The following is a 14,784-nucleotide window of genomic DNA, read 5'->3' as shown; positions in this document are numbered from 1 at the left end:
ACACAATCCTAGGATTCAACTGTGTTCACTAATGAAGGGGAGAATGGACAAATTAGACCTCTGGATATGCTCCACATTCATTCCCATATCTGTGGTGATCCAGACCCTTTCTCTAATTATGTCACTGGTCCATACAACAGCTCCCCATAAAGGTCCAGATATTTGCTTGCTGTCACACAGCCTTCTGTCAGACAAATTGAAGTCTGGTTCAGGTATCAGAGACATGAAAGAAATTTCTATTTCTTCCAGTCAGGAGGCCTTCCAAACCTGAGGCCATGTGGAATCCTGGCAGGATTGAAAGGACCTCCCCCAGTTGTTCTTTCTAATAGTGGTTCTTGGGTGTGACAGGACCTTGGCATTGAGCAAGAAGTCTCCAGTGTTTTCTCTCAATTAATCTCCCAACTCCCAGAAACATGCTCTAGAGTTAGTGTTACAAATTTCTTCTAAGATACCTAAAGACTGGTATTAGAGCTTCTTGATAGGAAGGGGAACAAGGTCAAAGGAAAAGGACTCCCTGCATTCTGTGGCCTTATGCCAATCCAGAAAGGGAGAAGAGACATTAAGAGTACACATGGCTTGTGCCCAGCTCTATGGTTTTTGCTTCCTAACTCTTTGAGCTTGGAATGACCCTTTCCCTTCTGGATGCTAGTTATCTTAAATAGAAAAAAAATTGACTTCTGCACCCACATTTCATCCATGGTAGGAGGGAGCTCATGATGTAGTAATTCTGTCTAAGTCTCCAGAAAACCTCGTGTGGGAACTCCCAGAGGCAGGAAGGACAGCAGACCAGAACACATAGCAGACCATAGAAGATGGAGGAGATGGTGAGAGCACAAACTGGTTTTCCAAGACACAAACACATGTTTTCTTTTGAGCCCAGAGGACAGAGAAGATGGCCTTCATTGCAGCTCTGTGCCTCCTGATGGCTGGGATCTGCCCTGCTGTCCTCTGCTGCTCAGATGTCACACTAGGAAGGCATACTGAAGTCCAGAAAGACCAAGACACCCGAAAACAACTGGACAGTCTAACACTGGATTCCTTCAACACTGACTTTGCCTTCAGCCTCTACAAGAAGCTGGCTTTAAGAACCCACATAAAAATATTGTCTTCTCCCCACTTGGCACCACAACTTCCTTGGCCTCCTTATGTCAAGGAGCAAAGGGCAACACCTTGCAAGAGATTCTAGAAGGTCTCAAGTTCAATCTCATAGAGAACCCTGAAGCAGACATCCACTAGGGCTTTGGTCACCTCCTACAGAGGATCAACTGGCCAGATGACCAGGTACAGATCAGCATAGGCAATGCCCTGTTTGTTGAAAAGCACCTGCAGATCCTGACTGAGTTCAAGGAGAAGGCAAGGGCTCTGTACCAGTTTGAGGCCTTCATGACTGACTTCCAGCAGCCCAGTGAGGCTGAAAAGCTCATCAATGACTATGTGAGCACTCAGATCCAGAGGAGGATCAACGAACTGGTCTGAGACCTGGAGGAGAGGACATCCATGGTGTTGGTGAATTACCTCCTTTTTAGAGGTGAGAGTCAACAATGGTTGGCAAGTGGAGAAAGAGGAAGTTTCCTGAGAACCCATGCCCTTGCAGTGACCACTGGAGAGGAGGAGCCCAGGGTCTCAGAGATATTGTGTTTAACTACTTCTTACACTAAGCCCTTACTTCTCCTGAGAATTATTTCAAATATTGATGTAATTCCTGAGACATGCCCAACAGAAACACTGAACTGTCAATCTAAGAAGCTTTATCTGGGCTGTGACCTAAACTTAGTGACTAGCACAATGCCATATCTTCTACAGACCTCCTGTGTAGGTCGAAGCCCTGGCTACTCCTACACTAATGGGATCCCTCAGTCTGGCCACAGCATTCATTTCTAGTATGTGCTTATATGAGGTATCCGTCCATCTGGAGAGCCTAGGTCTCCAACAGAGTCTCTGTGGAATTCTTGACTTAAAGGATCCAGCTACACTAATATTAAGGAGAAAGTAATCAAAAAGTACCCAAAACTAATGAAGAGCCCTCAGGGCAGCTCCTACATATGACTTCTCTCCTGAGCCTATAGTGTAATGAGCTACTTTTGTGCATGGAGAAGCAGGGACTGGGGAAAATTCATTAGAAAAGGGAAATGTCATCAGACAGTGTTCTGTGTTAATGTCTGGCTACTTCTTGGAATTTGATTTTTATATAAAATTGATATATGAAAGGACCAGAATTTCCAAGACACATTTCTGGACTAGGGAATCTGCTAGGACTTGGGTCCATGAAAGTTAGTGACTCAACTGGAGACATTATGGGTAAGTGTAGTTGGAGAAAATCCAAGGATTCCATACACACTACTCCCTGCCTGATAGAGATCAGGGAGCAAGGTGACATCCCAGAAATTGCTGCCTGATAGAAGTCATGATGTAACCAGACCATGGGTGGATTTGGTGCTAATTAAAGTTAGTCTAGGATAGAGGGAGATCAAACCTGGTTTCCAGTCAGAAAATCAAGGTGGCAATGGACATAAATGTAGGACAGCAGGTCAAAGCACAGAAGCACAAGAGAACAGCAGGACATGATGGCCTCAGAGCTGCTATGGCCTGGGAATGGTGGAAGCCATGTGACAGCTGAAGGGTTAGACTACAGGGCATGCCTTTCTCAACTCTCCCCAGGACACAAACTCAAGTCCTGCTTGGTGTTAGCTGGGATGTATGTTCAGGCTGTGAGAAGCCAAGAGTAAGAAATTCTTTCATCACCAAGTCCTAGTGTGTACATTTGTTCAGCAGACATGAACTAGAAATATGGGATAAGACTGAGCTGAACCTATGATTGTTGGTGTAGGCCATAGCCCGTGTGTAGGATAAGGACTCATACCCGTATTTTAGCCACCATCTATGGAATATTGAACTGATTGTGATATGGGAGAACCCAGTCCATGCTGTTCCCCCATCACCTGTCCCATAAGCCATTGCCTTCTAGACATGGTTCCTCTGAGGAAGCCAGGACCCTCTACTCTTTCCTGTCTCCAATCTCATCACATTCACTCTTGTCTCCCTTACACACTCCACCATAGATCCCTGACTGTGTCAGGAGGTCATGTAGCTAAGCTTTGGTTTTGGGGTTCCCTTTCCATCCTAAGCCTGGATCCCCATTATAAACAAGTTGTACAACTGCCAAGACTGTTCCAGTTTCGTCTATGCCACCCTTAGGGACATTCTGAGTGACTTAAGATGGATAGATTGCTGTCACAGCTCAAAAGCTGAGCACAGATGGGCAGGGAGAGAAGTGTTTCTGTGGCTGTTACATTCTGGTGATTTGCCTCATCTTTAGGCAAATGGAACGTGTCATTTGACCCTGATGACACATTCATGGGAAAACTCATATCGGACAAAAGGAGGCCTGTGAAGGAGCCCATGGAGAAAATTGAGAATCTGAGAATATCCTGCTTCCCAGATGAGGAGCTGAAATGTACTGTGGTGGAGCTGAATTATGAAGATGATGGCAAGGCCATGTTCATCCCCCCTGAGCAGGGCAAGATGGAGCAGGTGGAAGCCATCTTACAACCAGAGACCTTGAGGAAGGGGAAGGTGTCTCTGAGGCCCAGGTCCAGAGCTGTTATTGATCCCTGTCCTGCAGTTGTCCCGAGAGCCAGTGTCCCTGTACCTCAGAGTCTCACCTATTCCCAGTATAATGGTTAAAGTGTCAGCACGGTTCAGGTGGAGATGAATTGAATTCACCTCTGCTTGTCTGAGTTGCTTGGTGGGCTGATTTTACTGTGTTTTTGTTTGTTTGTTTGTTTACAAAACGAGATGAGATTGACCAAGGAGCTGAGGTTTCCTTTGTCTCTAACAGGCTAGAAATGACAAGAAAACTTAAATGTGTCTTTGGAAGGCAGAGGGAATTGTGGTGAGATATCAACTCTGAGAATCAGCTGTGCCCTGTGTAGCAGTTTCATCCACTTATCAGCCATTCATTCACCATCCATTGAATTGTCTAGAAGACCTACTATGGGCCAAGCTATGACTTAGACTTTGAAAGAGTATCACAGATGAATGGGCAAAAATTCTCATCCTTGTGAGTTATCTTGTAATTGAAGAAGAGACAGTGGAGAATGCTAATAGAACCCATCATTTTTTAATACATTAAACGTCAGGTTGAATGCAGTGGTAAGGTTGAGAATGACAACCAAGGGTAAGGAATGCTGGAGTCTGATGTGGTGTCCATTTGTGAATAATAGGGTCATTAGGTGATGTCTGAGGGTCAGCATGACAGGGAAGGGCTGCATTTTGTGGCTCTAGGAGGAAAACATTCTCAGTCAAGAAACAGCTAGTATTAAGACAGTTTGCCTGTCTAATGCAAATATCTCAAGCCCTGATGAATGATTCATACATTAGGAAGAGAAAAATCACATGGTTTGGCATGGGTGAAAGGAAGAATCCTCTCCAGCGAGAGGGCTGTATTGAATGCTGCCCTTCAGGCATAAGTTGTGTTGATTGGGCACAGGTTCTACTGGCTCTTCGATTTCTCCTTTATTCTCAGGAAGACAGATGAGCTCCACATACCCAAGTTCTCCTTATCCCAACACTACAGACTGGAGGACATCCTGCCAGAGCTGGGCATCAGGGAAGTCTTCTCCACACAGGCTGACCAGTCAGGGATCACAGGAACCAAGGACATAAGAGTGTCTCAGGTAAGACAAGGATCACAGAGTCATTCACTTTGGGTCCTGAATATAAACAGTGAAGGCCATGTGGGCATATGGGGATGTTCATTGTGTGATAAAACATGCATGCCTGATATCTCTCATCATAGGAGATATAAGTAATAGACGAGGTACTCCTCAGAGCAGCCAGCATCTCTACAACCTCAGGACTGGAACTCATTCAGAAGTCAATAGAAGGGAAAGTGACTGTGCTTGGTTTTAGATCTAAACATGTGCAGGGTCCCAACCTGTGCTACACAGAAGAGCTCCCCACAGTCCAATGCAGGGACAACCACAATTCAGTTTCAGCACACTCATAATCCACCGCAGGGCCAGCCACAATCCCCTGCAGGGCCTTAGCTTCTTCAAAGCAGTGTTAGACCAATACTATTTGACCAGCACATGTAATCATGTCTGTAAAGGTAGTAGAAAGGGATCAATGGCAATTCTAATGGACAAAAAAAATCCCTAAGAATAGGAGAGACGATGGATGCTCTTAAACCCTCATAAAACATTTAGGTGTGCAACCTGTTGGTGCCTAGTATTCTGTCCAGGGCCCACACAGAGCCTTGGGCTACGATCTGTACCACCTGGCAATTGTAGTCTGGAAATGTGAAGCCAGGCCCTGTGCAAAGCTGGTATACATCACAAGGAGTTTGGAGCAGGAAAGATGATGAAACTTGTTGTAGAAAATATATAATCCCGGCCAAGGATTTTGTCCCATCTTAGCAATTTAAATTTCTCTATGAAAGACCTGTATAACCTTTATATTTGCAATAACCCTTAGATAGCACAATAGCCGCCAGTGGCTTAGCCTCTACACAATTAGAATCTACTTTCCTATCAAAACCCAGAGTTATTACTTACTACCTTGCATCTGGGCTTCTCTTAACTCCAATTGGACAGCCCTCAGGGCTACATTTTCTTGAATATGGACCCATGGGGATTTACTCCCTTCTTTCTCCTGCAGTTCTTCTTCCCTATGGTTCTCCTTGGACACCCACGCCAGAGAACCTACACCCCAATTACGTATTTTCTGCTCAACTATTGCCTGTTGTCATCTTTATTTGTCAATCAGAAATAACTTGGAGACAGGGTCATGTAGCTTCTAAGTTCAGAGACCCTCTCTTCTCTGGAACAACCCAGTTCTGGGGGCCTGCTCTTAGCATTACATAGATAGTAAAAGGCCAAACCTCAGCAGAAACCTGAGCTGTCGGCAAGCACACTGCCTGATCCCTGTGGGGCTCTTGGGAAGCTGCCTGTGGGGAAATTTCAATCACTACCTAATCCTGTCCTCCTGTTTTAGTGGGTTTGAGGGCAGCACAGTTTTAGACACTGAGCAGATCAGGACATGCCTCATCTCACACCCTGAGTAGAAGCTTGGAACACCAGGGTTAAAGTTCATGGAAGGAGCAAAGATAATCACCAGTTGATGAGGCCAGCCCTCACTGCTTGCTCCAGACCCCTTTCCTGCTCTCCATGGTATCCAGTGAGTAATGTGTTTCTCTCTCCACAGATGGTCCAAAAGGCTGTGCTAGACATGACTGAGTCAAGCACAGAAGCCAATGCAAACACAAGAGTCAAATACAACTTCCTCTCTACAAAAATTAACCAGACAATTCTTGAAATTAACAGGGAATTATTGTACGTTGTTTTAAAACCAGGATCTATGCTTGTCCACTTTATGCCTAAGGTTGTCAACCCTTTAGAAAACTAGAACTGCCCAAGTGGTGGGCTTCTTTCCAAGTCTATGTCCTTTTTGACTTCCATCCTCTGATTGGCTGTAACATGCTTGTAATTGTTCAGTGACCTTGATAACTTTAGTGGTCATACATTCACGGGAGCTTGTGGATGGTCTGTGACAGGATCCCAGTCCTGTTGGCATCACTAGCTCATCTTCCCGAGACTGAAATCTTCTTCATCATCACCACCCAAAATGAAAGAATAGTAACAAATGGTCAATAAACATACAACTGCACAGAACGTGTCTAGGCAGTGTTCCCTCAGCTCCTGTTGGCAGGGGGTGGCCTCTACTGACAACAGGAACATGGAGATTGTCACTTGCACTCTGTGACTCCTGTGATTCACCTGCCATTATGAGTCACTTTCATTGATGAGGAAATTGAGGCACCCAAAACCTCACTCATTTCCCCATGAATCACAGCTAGACATTATGGATTTCAAAGTTCTCTGATGCCACAGGGACAACCTTCACCAAGTCAAGAGTCTGGTCCTGAGGCATCACAATAATGGTGACAAGACTCTGGATGCTTCACAGAAAGCACACAAAGAGACCTGGGTTTAGAAGGTAAGAGCTGGGGTGATAGTGATGGTGATGATGATGATGGTGGTGGTGGTGGTAGTGAGGTGAGGAAGAGGAGGAGGAGAAAGAGGAGGCAGTGATGGTAGTCAGATAACCAAAAAGAATATCTTGTGTAGGACAAAGAACAATGAAGCTATTTCTTAGAATCTGAGATGAGGTCCATTTAGGAAAAGTGCAGAAAAGACACTAGATGATAAAGAGCCTGGTCCTGTGAGATCCTCTAATGTTTCAGAGCCACAAGGAGCTTTGCAGGAGTCAACCATGACTCCTGTCTTAGGAATAAATATGTGTGGCTACCATGCAGAAGGCATGTGGAATGTCATTGGGGGAAGCTTCAGGGAATATCAGAAACAAATCTGGACAGAGGAGTGGCTGATTCAGCTCAAGGGTTGGGGTAGGTTAGCTCCTAGATAGAGGAGGAGAGGAGACCAAGGTGCATTTGTGCGGAGTGCTGGGTGTCTTGCAGCTGCATGGGACCTGTGGGTCATACCAGCTTCTCCCTCACAAGAGCTCCTCCTCAGGGAAGAGTGGTAGCCTTTCCCTATGTTCCCAGCTAAACAACTGCACAGGAGAGATAGACACCTCCAACTTCATTACCCAAAAGGAAAAGGGCACTAGCAAAGGATCAATAAACATGTGACTGCACTGAGTGTGACAGTATTTATTCAAGTCCTGTTGGCAGAGAGTAGCCTCTGGTGACAACAGGGCAGTAGAGATTGTCACTCACATTCTGTGATTCCTGTGATGGTTCTCTGTGCTACATGATATCATCGGTATCTTCTATGGAAGAGGTAACTGTGGCACAGAACTTAGTCATTTCCCTATGACACACAGCTAGAATTTATGACACTACAAGTTTCCTGATGCTACAGAGGCAAACTTCGCCAAACCCTGAGTCTGCTCATGAGCTATCATGAGCTGGTGGTAGGCAGGCGGATGAAAAAAGGAGACTCCTGATATGTCACAGAGAACAAAAAAAAAGACCTGGAATGAGGAGGGGAGTTATGTCATGAGGTCAGAGGAAGAAGAAAAGGAGGTCAAAAGACCAGGAAGGGTATTTTGTGTAGAGCAAAGGACACTGGAGGCATTTCTAAGAATCTGCGAGGTCAGTTTAGGAAGAGGGCATCACCATCACTCACAGGGCAAAGACCCTGGCCCTGTGATAACTTCTGGTGACTCAAAGACATGAGAGTGTTGAAAGGGTCAATCACTGCTCTTGTCTTGAACATGTAAACATGAAAGGCTACAGTGCAGAGAAATGGTAGTGAGGATTGTTACTGAGGCAAGTCTTAGGAAACATCAGGATAGATTTGGAGAGAAGAGTGGGTGATTAAGCTCAAGGGGTAAGCCATGTAACTAGATAGAGGAGGAGAAGAGGGCAAAGTGCATTCCTGTGGAGTGCTGGGTGTCCATGGAGAATCCTGTGAGCCTGCAAACACAGCCACAGGCCTGTAGGCAGAGGGAAAGGGATCTCTCCAGGTTGAGAGAGCTGATCCTCAAGGCTCCTGAAAACTCACAGTGGTGAACAGAGGATCACACACACAGTATTACTTCCCAGTGATCACTGAGGGGCCACACACAGGACCATGGGATAAGAGAAGGGAGAAATCTATTGTAAGCACACAAGTGTCACCACAATGACAATGTGCCTAACTGTCAGTCAAGGCCCTGAACTGGATACCACATGTACTCCATGGGCATTGACCTGGCCCATCTATATCCTTCCATCCATTTGACTCTTTAATGAGGTACCTAAGGAGCCTATGGTTGAATAAATCTCATGATGCCCATGCAATGGGTCTGAAAGTTGTAGCCAAAGTGTTAGTCCATCTCTTAACCAAGTCTGGAATCCAGATATCAGGGTTTACTTCTCATTCCTTGGGGGCTAATGTTTTGCATGCATAATGACAATCAAATATTGTCTTGGTGAAGAAGTGGAGAGACCCAGTGTGCAACAGAGGTGACAGACTATGGAGGGGAAAGATAGGTGCCTGCAAAGAGTGCTGTTCAGTGAGGTTCAATGCCTGGGAACTTCCTCCATCGCTCAGTGGTTTCTACACACTGATCATCCATTTCTTAAAATGTAACAAAGGGAAGCCGCTGAGGGGTGGAGTCTCAAGCTCACCATATGCCTTGCTTTAATTGCTTCAGTCTCGTGACCCACCAGGACTAATGAAACTCTGACATATAGTCACCTTGAGGCTTTACCCCAACTATCTGACAGGTCATTGCCAAGATCACATATCTACACATCAATGATCAGAGAATGTCTCTCGTGCACAATGTGGGATAGAGAGAAAGAGCTATAATAACCATCAGCATCCTGGCTGCCACTTTCACCCTCACACTACTGCAACCCCCAAGGCTACATCATAGGAACTGACTGAAAATGCAGGCATATGTCCTGAACTTGTTCTTCCAAGTGATGTGTAGTTGCAGGGCCAGAATAAACAGCCTTCCTGTACTGCAGTAGAAATGGAGAATGGTGAAGCATCTTTGGAGAGGTTGATGTAGAAATCACACCGTAGACAGGTACTCAGAGCATCAGGAAGCAGGGACAGCAAGGATGTGTCAGGCAGTGCAGCCAGCATCCCCCATGCTTCTTCATAGTTGGAAAAGGGCTGTGACACCAGTGTACACCAACAGGTGAATGGACAAGTAGAGCTTGTTCAGGCTACACACACACACACACACACACACACACACACACACACACACACACACACATATATATATATATATACACACACATTTATATATTGCTAATAAATTGAAAATGGACGAATCTGCTGTTGGATGTCAGGTTGATCCATTATTAGAGTCTTGCACAGTTTTGACTCAAACAAGGAACACTTGGCCTTGAACTTGAACAATTTGAGGTGTTACAAGCAGAAAATAAAAGAAGACATATATAGGCCTGTCGTAGCAAACCCACATGTTTCCCAGAGAAATGGCTGAGGCTGCTGGGGATCAGGTAGACTGCCTAGGGCTGCTGGCAGGAGGAGCAGGAAGAACAGGACACCTGGCTCACACACTCCTCTCTGCCCTTAGTCAGCCAGGTCACTGTCACTCCTTCCCTGGTCCCCTGGACAGCTGAGGAAGGAGGAGGGATGCAGTTGCTAAGGTTCATCCTCTTCCTTAAAGTTCAAACTAAGTGTTCAGCATCCGAGTGTCAGGTCCTGCCAATTGTCATCCTCCATCATTAGATTGATATGCACCCTGCCATCACAGTGTTAAAAGCACCCAAGACCAGAGGGATGGGCAGGCAGGACATGTTTAACAACCATGAACTCTCTAGAGATAAGTCTTGTCAGTCTCAGGAATGAGCAGCATTTGTCCACAATGTGCTGGGCAGAAAGGGAAATCAGAAGAGGTTGGCTTCCTGCATTTTCTAGTGACTGAGGATGTATGTGTCACTAAATGTGACCTTCATGTCATCCAGCAACAGAGAAGAGGCAGGAGTCGAAACTGAGGCTCAAGAGTATATTGATCAGCAAATAAGAGTTTGTTTTGGTTGGTAGTCTAGGCCCTAGAGCTCTAGACTGTCTGGTTGGTTGATATTGTTGTTCTTCCTGTGGGAATGCAAATCCCTTCAGCTCCTTAAGTCCTTTCTCTAACTCCTGCATTGACGTCTTCATGCTCAGCCCATTGGTTAGCTGCAAGCATCCTCATCTGTATCACTGAGGCTCTGGCAGAGCTTCTCAGGGGACAGCTATATCAGGCAAGCACTTCTTGGCATCAGCAATAGTGACTAGGTTTGGTGGCTCCATATGGGATGGATCCCCAGGTGGGTCGTCTCTGGATGGCCTTTCTTCAGGCTCTGCTCCACTCATTGTCCCTGTCTTTCCTCACATGGGCATTTTGTTCCCTCTTCTAAGAAGGACTGATGCATGCACATTTTGGTCTTCTTTCCTTTTAAAATTCATGTGGTCTGTGAATTATATCTTGGGTATTCCAAGCTTGTGGGCTTATACTCAGTTATCAGTGAGTGCATTCCACGTGTGTTCTTTTGTGGCTGGGTTGCCTCACTCAGGATGATATTCTTAATTCCGTCCATCTGCCAAAGAATTTCGTAAAGTCATTGTTTTAATAGCTAATTAGTATTCCATAGTGTAAATGTACCATATTTTCTGTATCCTTTCCTCTGTTGAAGGACATCTGGGTTCTTTCCAGATCCTGGCTATTATAAATAAGGCTGCTCTGAACATAGTGGAACATGTGTCCTTGTTACATGTTGGAGGATATTTTGGGTATATACCTAGAATACACATGGGGGCACCCATGGCTCCAGCTGCATATGTATCAGGAGATGCACTTATCTGACATCAATGGGAAGGGAGGACATTGGTCCTGTGAAAGCTCGATGGCCCAGTGCAGGGGAGTGCTAGGACCATATGGTTGGAGTAGGTAGTTGATTGGGTCACCCTCATTAAAGCAGGCAGGGGCCAATGGGATAGGGTGTTTCCAGATGGGAATCTGGAAAAGAGGATAACATTTGAAATGTAAATAAATATATCAAATAAAAAATATAAACACACACACACAAACACACAACACACACACACACACACACACACACACACACAGGAGTTTGTTTTGACACACCCTGTTCCAAAAGTACCCTGCTCTCCAGTTGTCATCTGAAAGGGCAGGGTAGGACTACTGTCGGGTGGATATTTGTGCTGTGGACCTTGAGTCAGGTGCAGCCTCCACACCCTCTCTGTACATGCAGCAGTTCAGCATCCCATTGTCTCCCTGTGGACAGACCCCTGTCCATGCTGACCCTTGAGACTTTTTAGTTCCTTGGAAGGTTCATAGAAAATATTCACTTCAAGAGAATGTGATCCTTGGATGCCCAGCCAGCTAAAAAGGACACAGTCTACCACAACTAATTGTCCTATGTACACACACACACACACACACACACACACACACACACACACACACGAGACATAAAAATGCTGTTCTAAAACTACCCAGCAGCACACCAAGGGAGTGGAAAGAGGGAAGAGTGATGCAGGCTCACCCTTGCTGTGAACACCCAGAATGAGCCCACATCCTCTGCTCTCCTTTCTCTTCGCTTCCCTTCAGGGAGGATTCTCCTCAGGGCAGCCTGCTGGAGCTCCTCACTCTCTGCCTCTGCTCTTTTCCCTCCAGTTACCTGCATTTGCATTAACTTCTGACATCATAGGATTGTAATACCTACAATCCTAGAACAAGATGTAGGGCAACTGTCTGTCAAAATGCTGCCAGGAGGATTCAGGCTAACATGGCTGACTGTGGATGGTCCCTTTAAGGAGGGGCTCATTGCAGAACTGAGCAGCTTTTCACTAGTCATCACAGGACAGGACAGGTTCAGCTCAAGTTCAGAGATTTGTGGACCTTGGAGAATGCATTGTCCACAATGAACTCTTACCAAGAAATCACAAAGAGAAAAAGAACTGGATAGGAATCTCAACTACAGATGGTCTGACATCACTCAGACTACACAGCAGGTACCACAGCACCACAATCTCCAGGTGTCTGCTCCCAACCCCTAGACCCAAGCCTCAAGGCCGGCTGCTGTGGCCCTTCACCTATCTCATGCATAAATGTCAGATCCTGATGCAGAGCAGCAGTGAATGAATGAATGCGAGAATGTGTGAATGAATTCAGAATGGTGTTTGGGGAGTTTATGAATGCTAATATAATAAAAAAATTAAGCCCCAGTCTTACAATGAAAGCAAGATATTCACCAAGGCAGATGGCCAAGGAATGAAGAAAACAGAGCCTCAGCATGGAGGAGGCTCTGAAGACAAGAGGCTTCCAGGAAGCTAAGCTTCTGGGTGGGCTGGGAGTCTCTTGCTTCTTCCTTTTTGTTTCTTGTCTCAACTTGATTAGTAAAAACACTGTAGGATACTGGTCATCTGCAAATAGTGTGTAGGTAGGTGTGTGACAGCAGTCTGTCTGTCTTCACAGGAACCTTATCTATGGGGCCTTGACAGGGGCCTGGGCACCTTTGGGAGCCTGAGCTGGACCTGATGCCTAGGCCTTAGCTGGAGCTTTGGCCTCTGCTTTTGTGTGAACCTTGGGCTTGGCTTGGCAGAGCCTATGACCCTTGGCCATGTAGCTTCGAATCCTCCTCCAAAGGATGGGGTGAGCGATAAAGTCAGATGGCTAAGTTTATAGCTGGGGCCCTTTGGCATCTTGGACTTGTTGGCCTGAGGCTTCACAAGGGCCTTGATGGCCTCTGTGCATGCATTCACTGCCTTTGAATTGTTGGTCTGCATTTTATTCAGGCCTTACTTGTGATTATTGGCAAAGCACACGTTCCTCAGGAACTTGGAGTCAACACCCTTAAGAGATGTAAAGCTTCGTGATGGGGTTTCTTGATGCAATTTCTGTATCATTTCCAGGACTGGTTGTGTGTGGTGTGATTATTGGACTTGGCCATGTCTGCATGGTAAACTGTGGATCCCACAGTGCCTGGGACCTGAAAAGAAAGCTCCTTTGCATGTTGGGGATTTAGCTCAGTGGTAGAGCGCTTGCCTAGCAAACACAAGGCCCTGGGTTTGGTCCCCAGCTCCGAAAAGAAAAAAAAAAAGAAAGCTCCTTTGCCTGTTCCTACACAGATATGAACTGAAGTCCAGAAAGTCCAGACTTCCCAAGGTCAAATAGAAGAATGGCATCAGGGAATATCTTGGCACGACAATAAGATCTGGAAATAAGTGATCCAAACTGAGTGAGCTAAGGCAGGGGAATTAGTTTAGAATATTGGGAGATGGAGATAGGTCAGGGAAATGACTCTTATCTGTGGTAACATCATGGATCTCTAGGTTGTTATGCCCAAAGTTGGGTACATGAACCAGTTGTGGCATGTATGTCCAGTCAATGACAACCATAAGATGTAAGCAGTGTAGGAGACAGGAGAGTACCTCCCTGTGAACTAGCCTTCTTGCTAGGAAAGCTTGACCAACATAACACAGCATTCCAGAAGGGTGTAGGAAAATGAACCCTGGAGACAGCAAGAGCAGAAATCAGGTAGATCCACATGAGCCAGAATTTAAGGGAATGAGAAACTGAGCTGTGAAATGGGGCACAGTACTGGGGCGCTCAGGATCTGAGTGCCCAGGCCGATGTCTTGAGATGGAATACATTTGTAAGTTAGAGCAATGGAAAGGAGAGGACAGATGTTTCCAGAAGGTGAACAGGAGCAGATCATGCAGTGCAGAGTGTAATGTTTCTCCTGCACAGGATAGGTCTGTGATATGTCTCAGTGAGAGAAGAGCCACAAGGATCTTTATAAAGGAGTCTAAGGGCTCAGTGAGTGGAGCAAAAGGTAAGTTGAGGATCTTAATAAAACACACTCCATGCTCCAATGCAATTGTTTTGGGATGATTCAGAAGAAAGGTTAAAGACTCCATCAGGACCCATGGAAGGGCTGTGTCCTGTAGATCAAAGCTGAAGGGAGAGGGAGACAGAAGCTCTAAGTTCTGATCATCTTCGGGAGGATGTTAGGTTGTTGTCAGGTCAATCTTGTAAATGCATGGGGAAGAGTTGGAGGCCAGGAATGAAGGGCAAAGGAAGACTGAAGCTAGCCTCTCAGACCACTCACAGGCACATTGACAGAATATGTGCAGGTAAATGAGAACCTGATAATCACACATGGCATTTCCTGCCTGTTGATAATGTCAAGCTTGTATAGGGGCAGAAGCATATTGGAGTAAAGAGAAGGTGGTGAGTCTTAATGACAGTTCCAGTTCTGGGGATGGAAAGTGACTTAAGGTGACAAGC

The 14,784-nt window shown here is 45.7% G+C and overlaps 1 protein-coding gene across 1 annotated transcript; it reads left to right on the top strand.

The window, feature by feature from the left end:
* Nucleotides 1-892: 892 nt before the first annotated feature.
* On the top strand, nt 893-6,405 carry Serpina3bl-ps1 (serine (or cysteine) peptidase inhibitor, clade A, member 3B like, pseudogene 1). The gene is made up of 4 exons (XM_087555014.1): nt 893-1,528; nt 3,317-3,590; nt 4,526-4,676; nt 6,205-6,405. The coding sequence occupies exons 1-4, from the start codon at nt 1,498-1,500 to the stop codon at nt 6,403-6,405; spliced, it is 657 nt and encodes a 218-aa protein (XP_087411140.1). The 5' UTR covers nt 893-1,497.
* Nucleotides 6,406-14,784: the final 8,379 nt, after the last annotated feature.

This window comes from Rattus norvegicus, chromosome 6 (genome assembly GCF_021556685.1).
Source record: "Rattus norvegicus strain SHRSP/BbbUtx chromosome 6, alternate assembly SHRSP_T2T, whole genome shotgun sequence".
NCBI classification, from domain to species: Eukaryota; Metazoa; Chordata; class Mammalia; order Rodentia; family Muridae; genus Rattus; species Rattus norvegicus.
The sequence above is the reverse complement of the archived record's forward strand: the minus strand, read 5'-3'. Positions and strand labels throughout refer to the sequence as shown.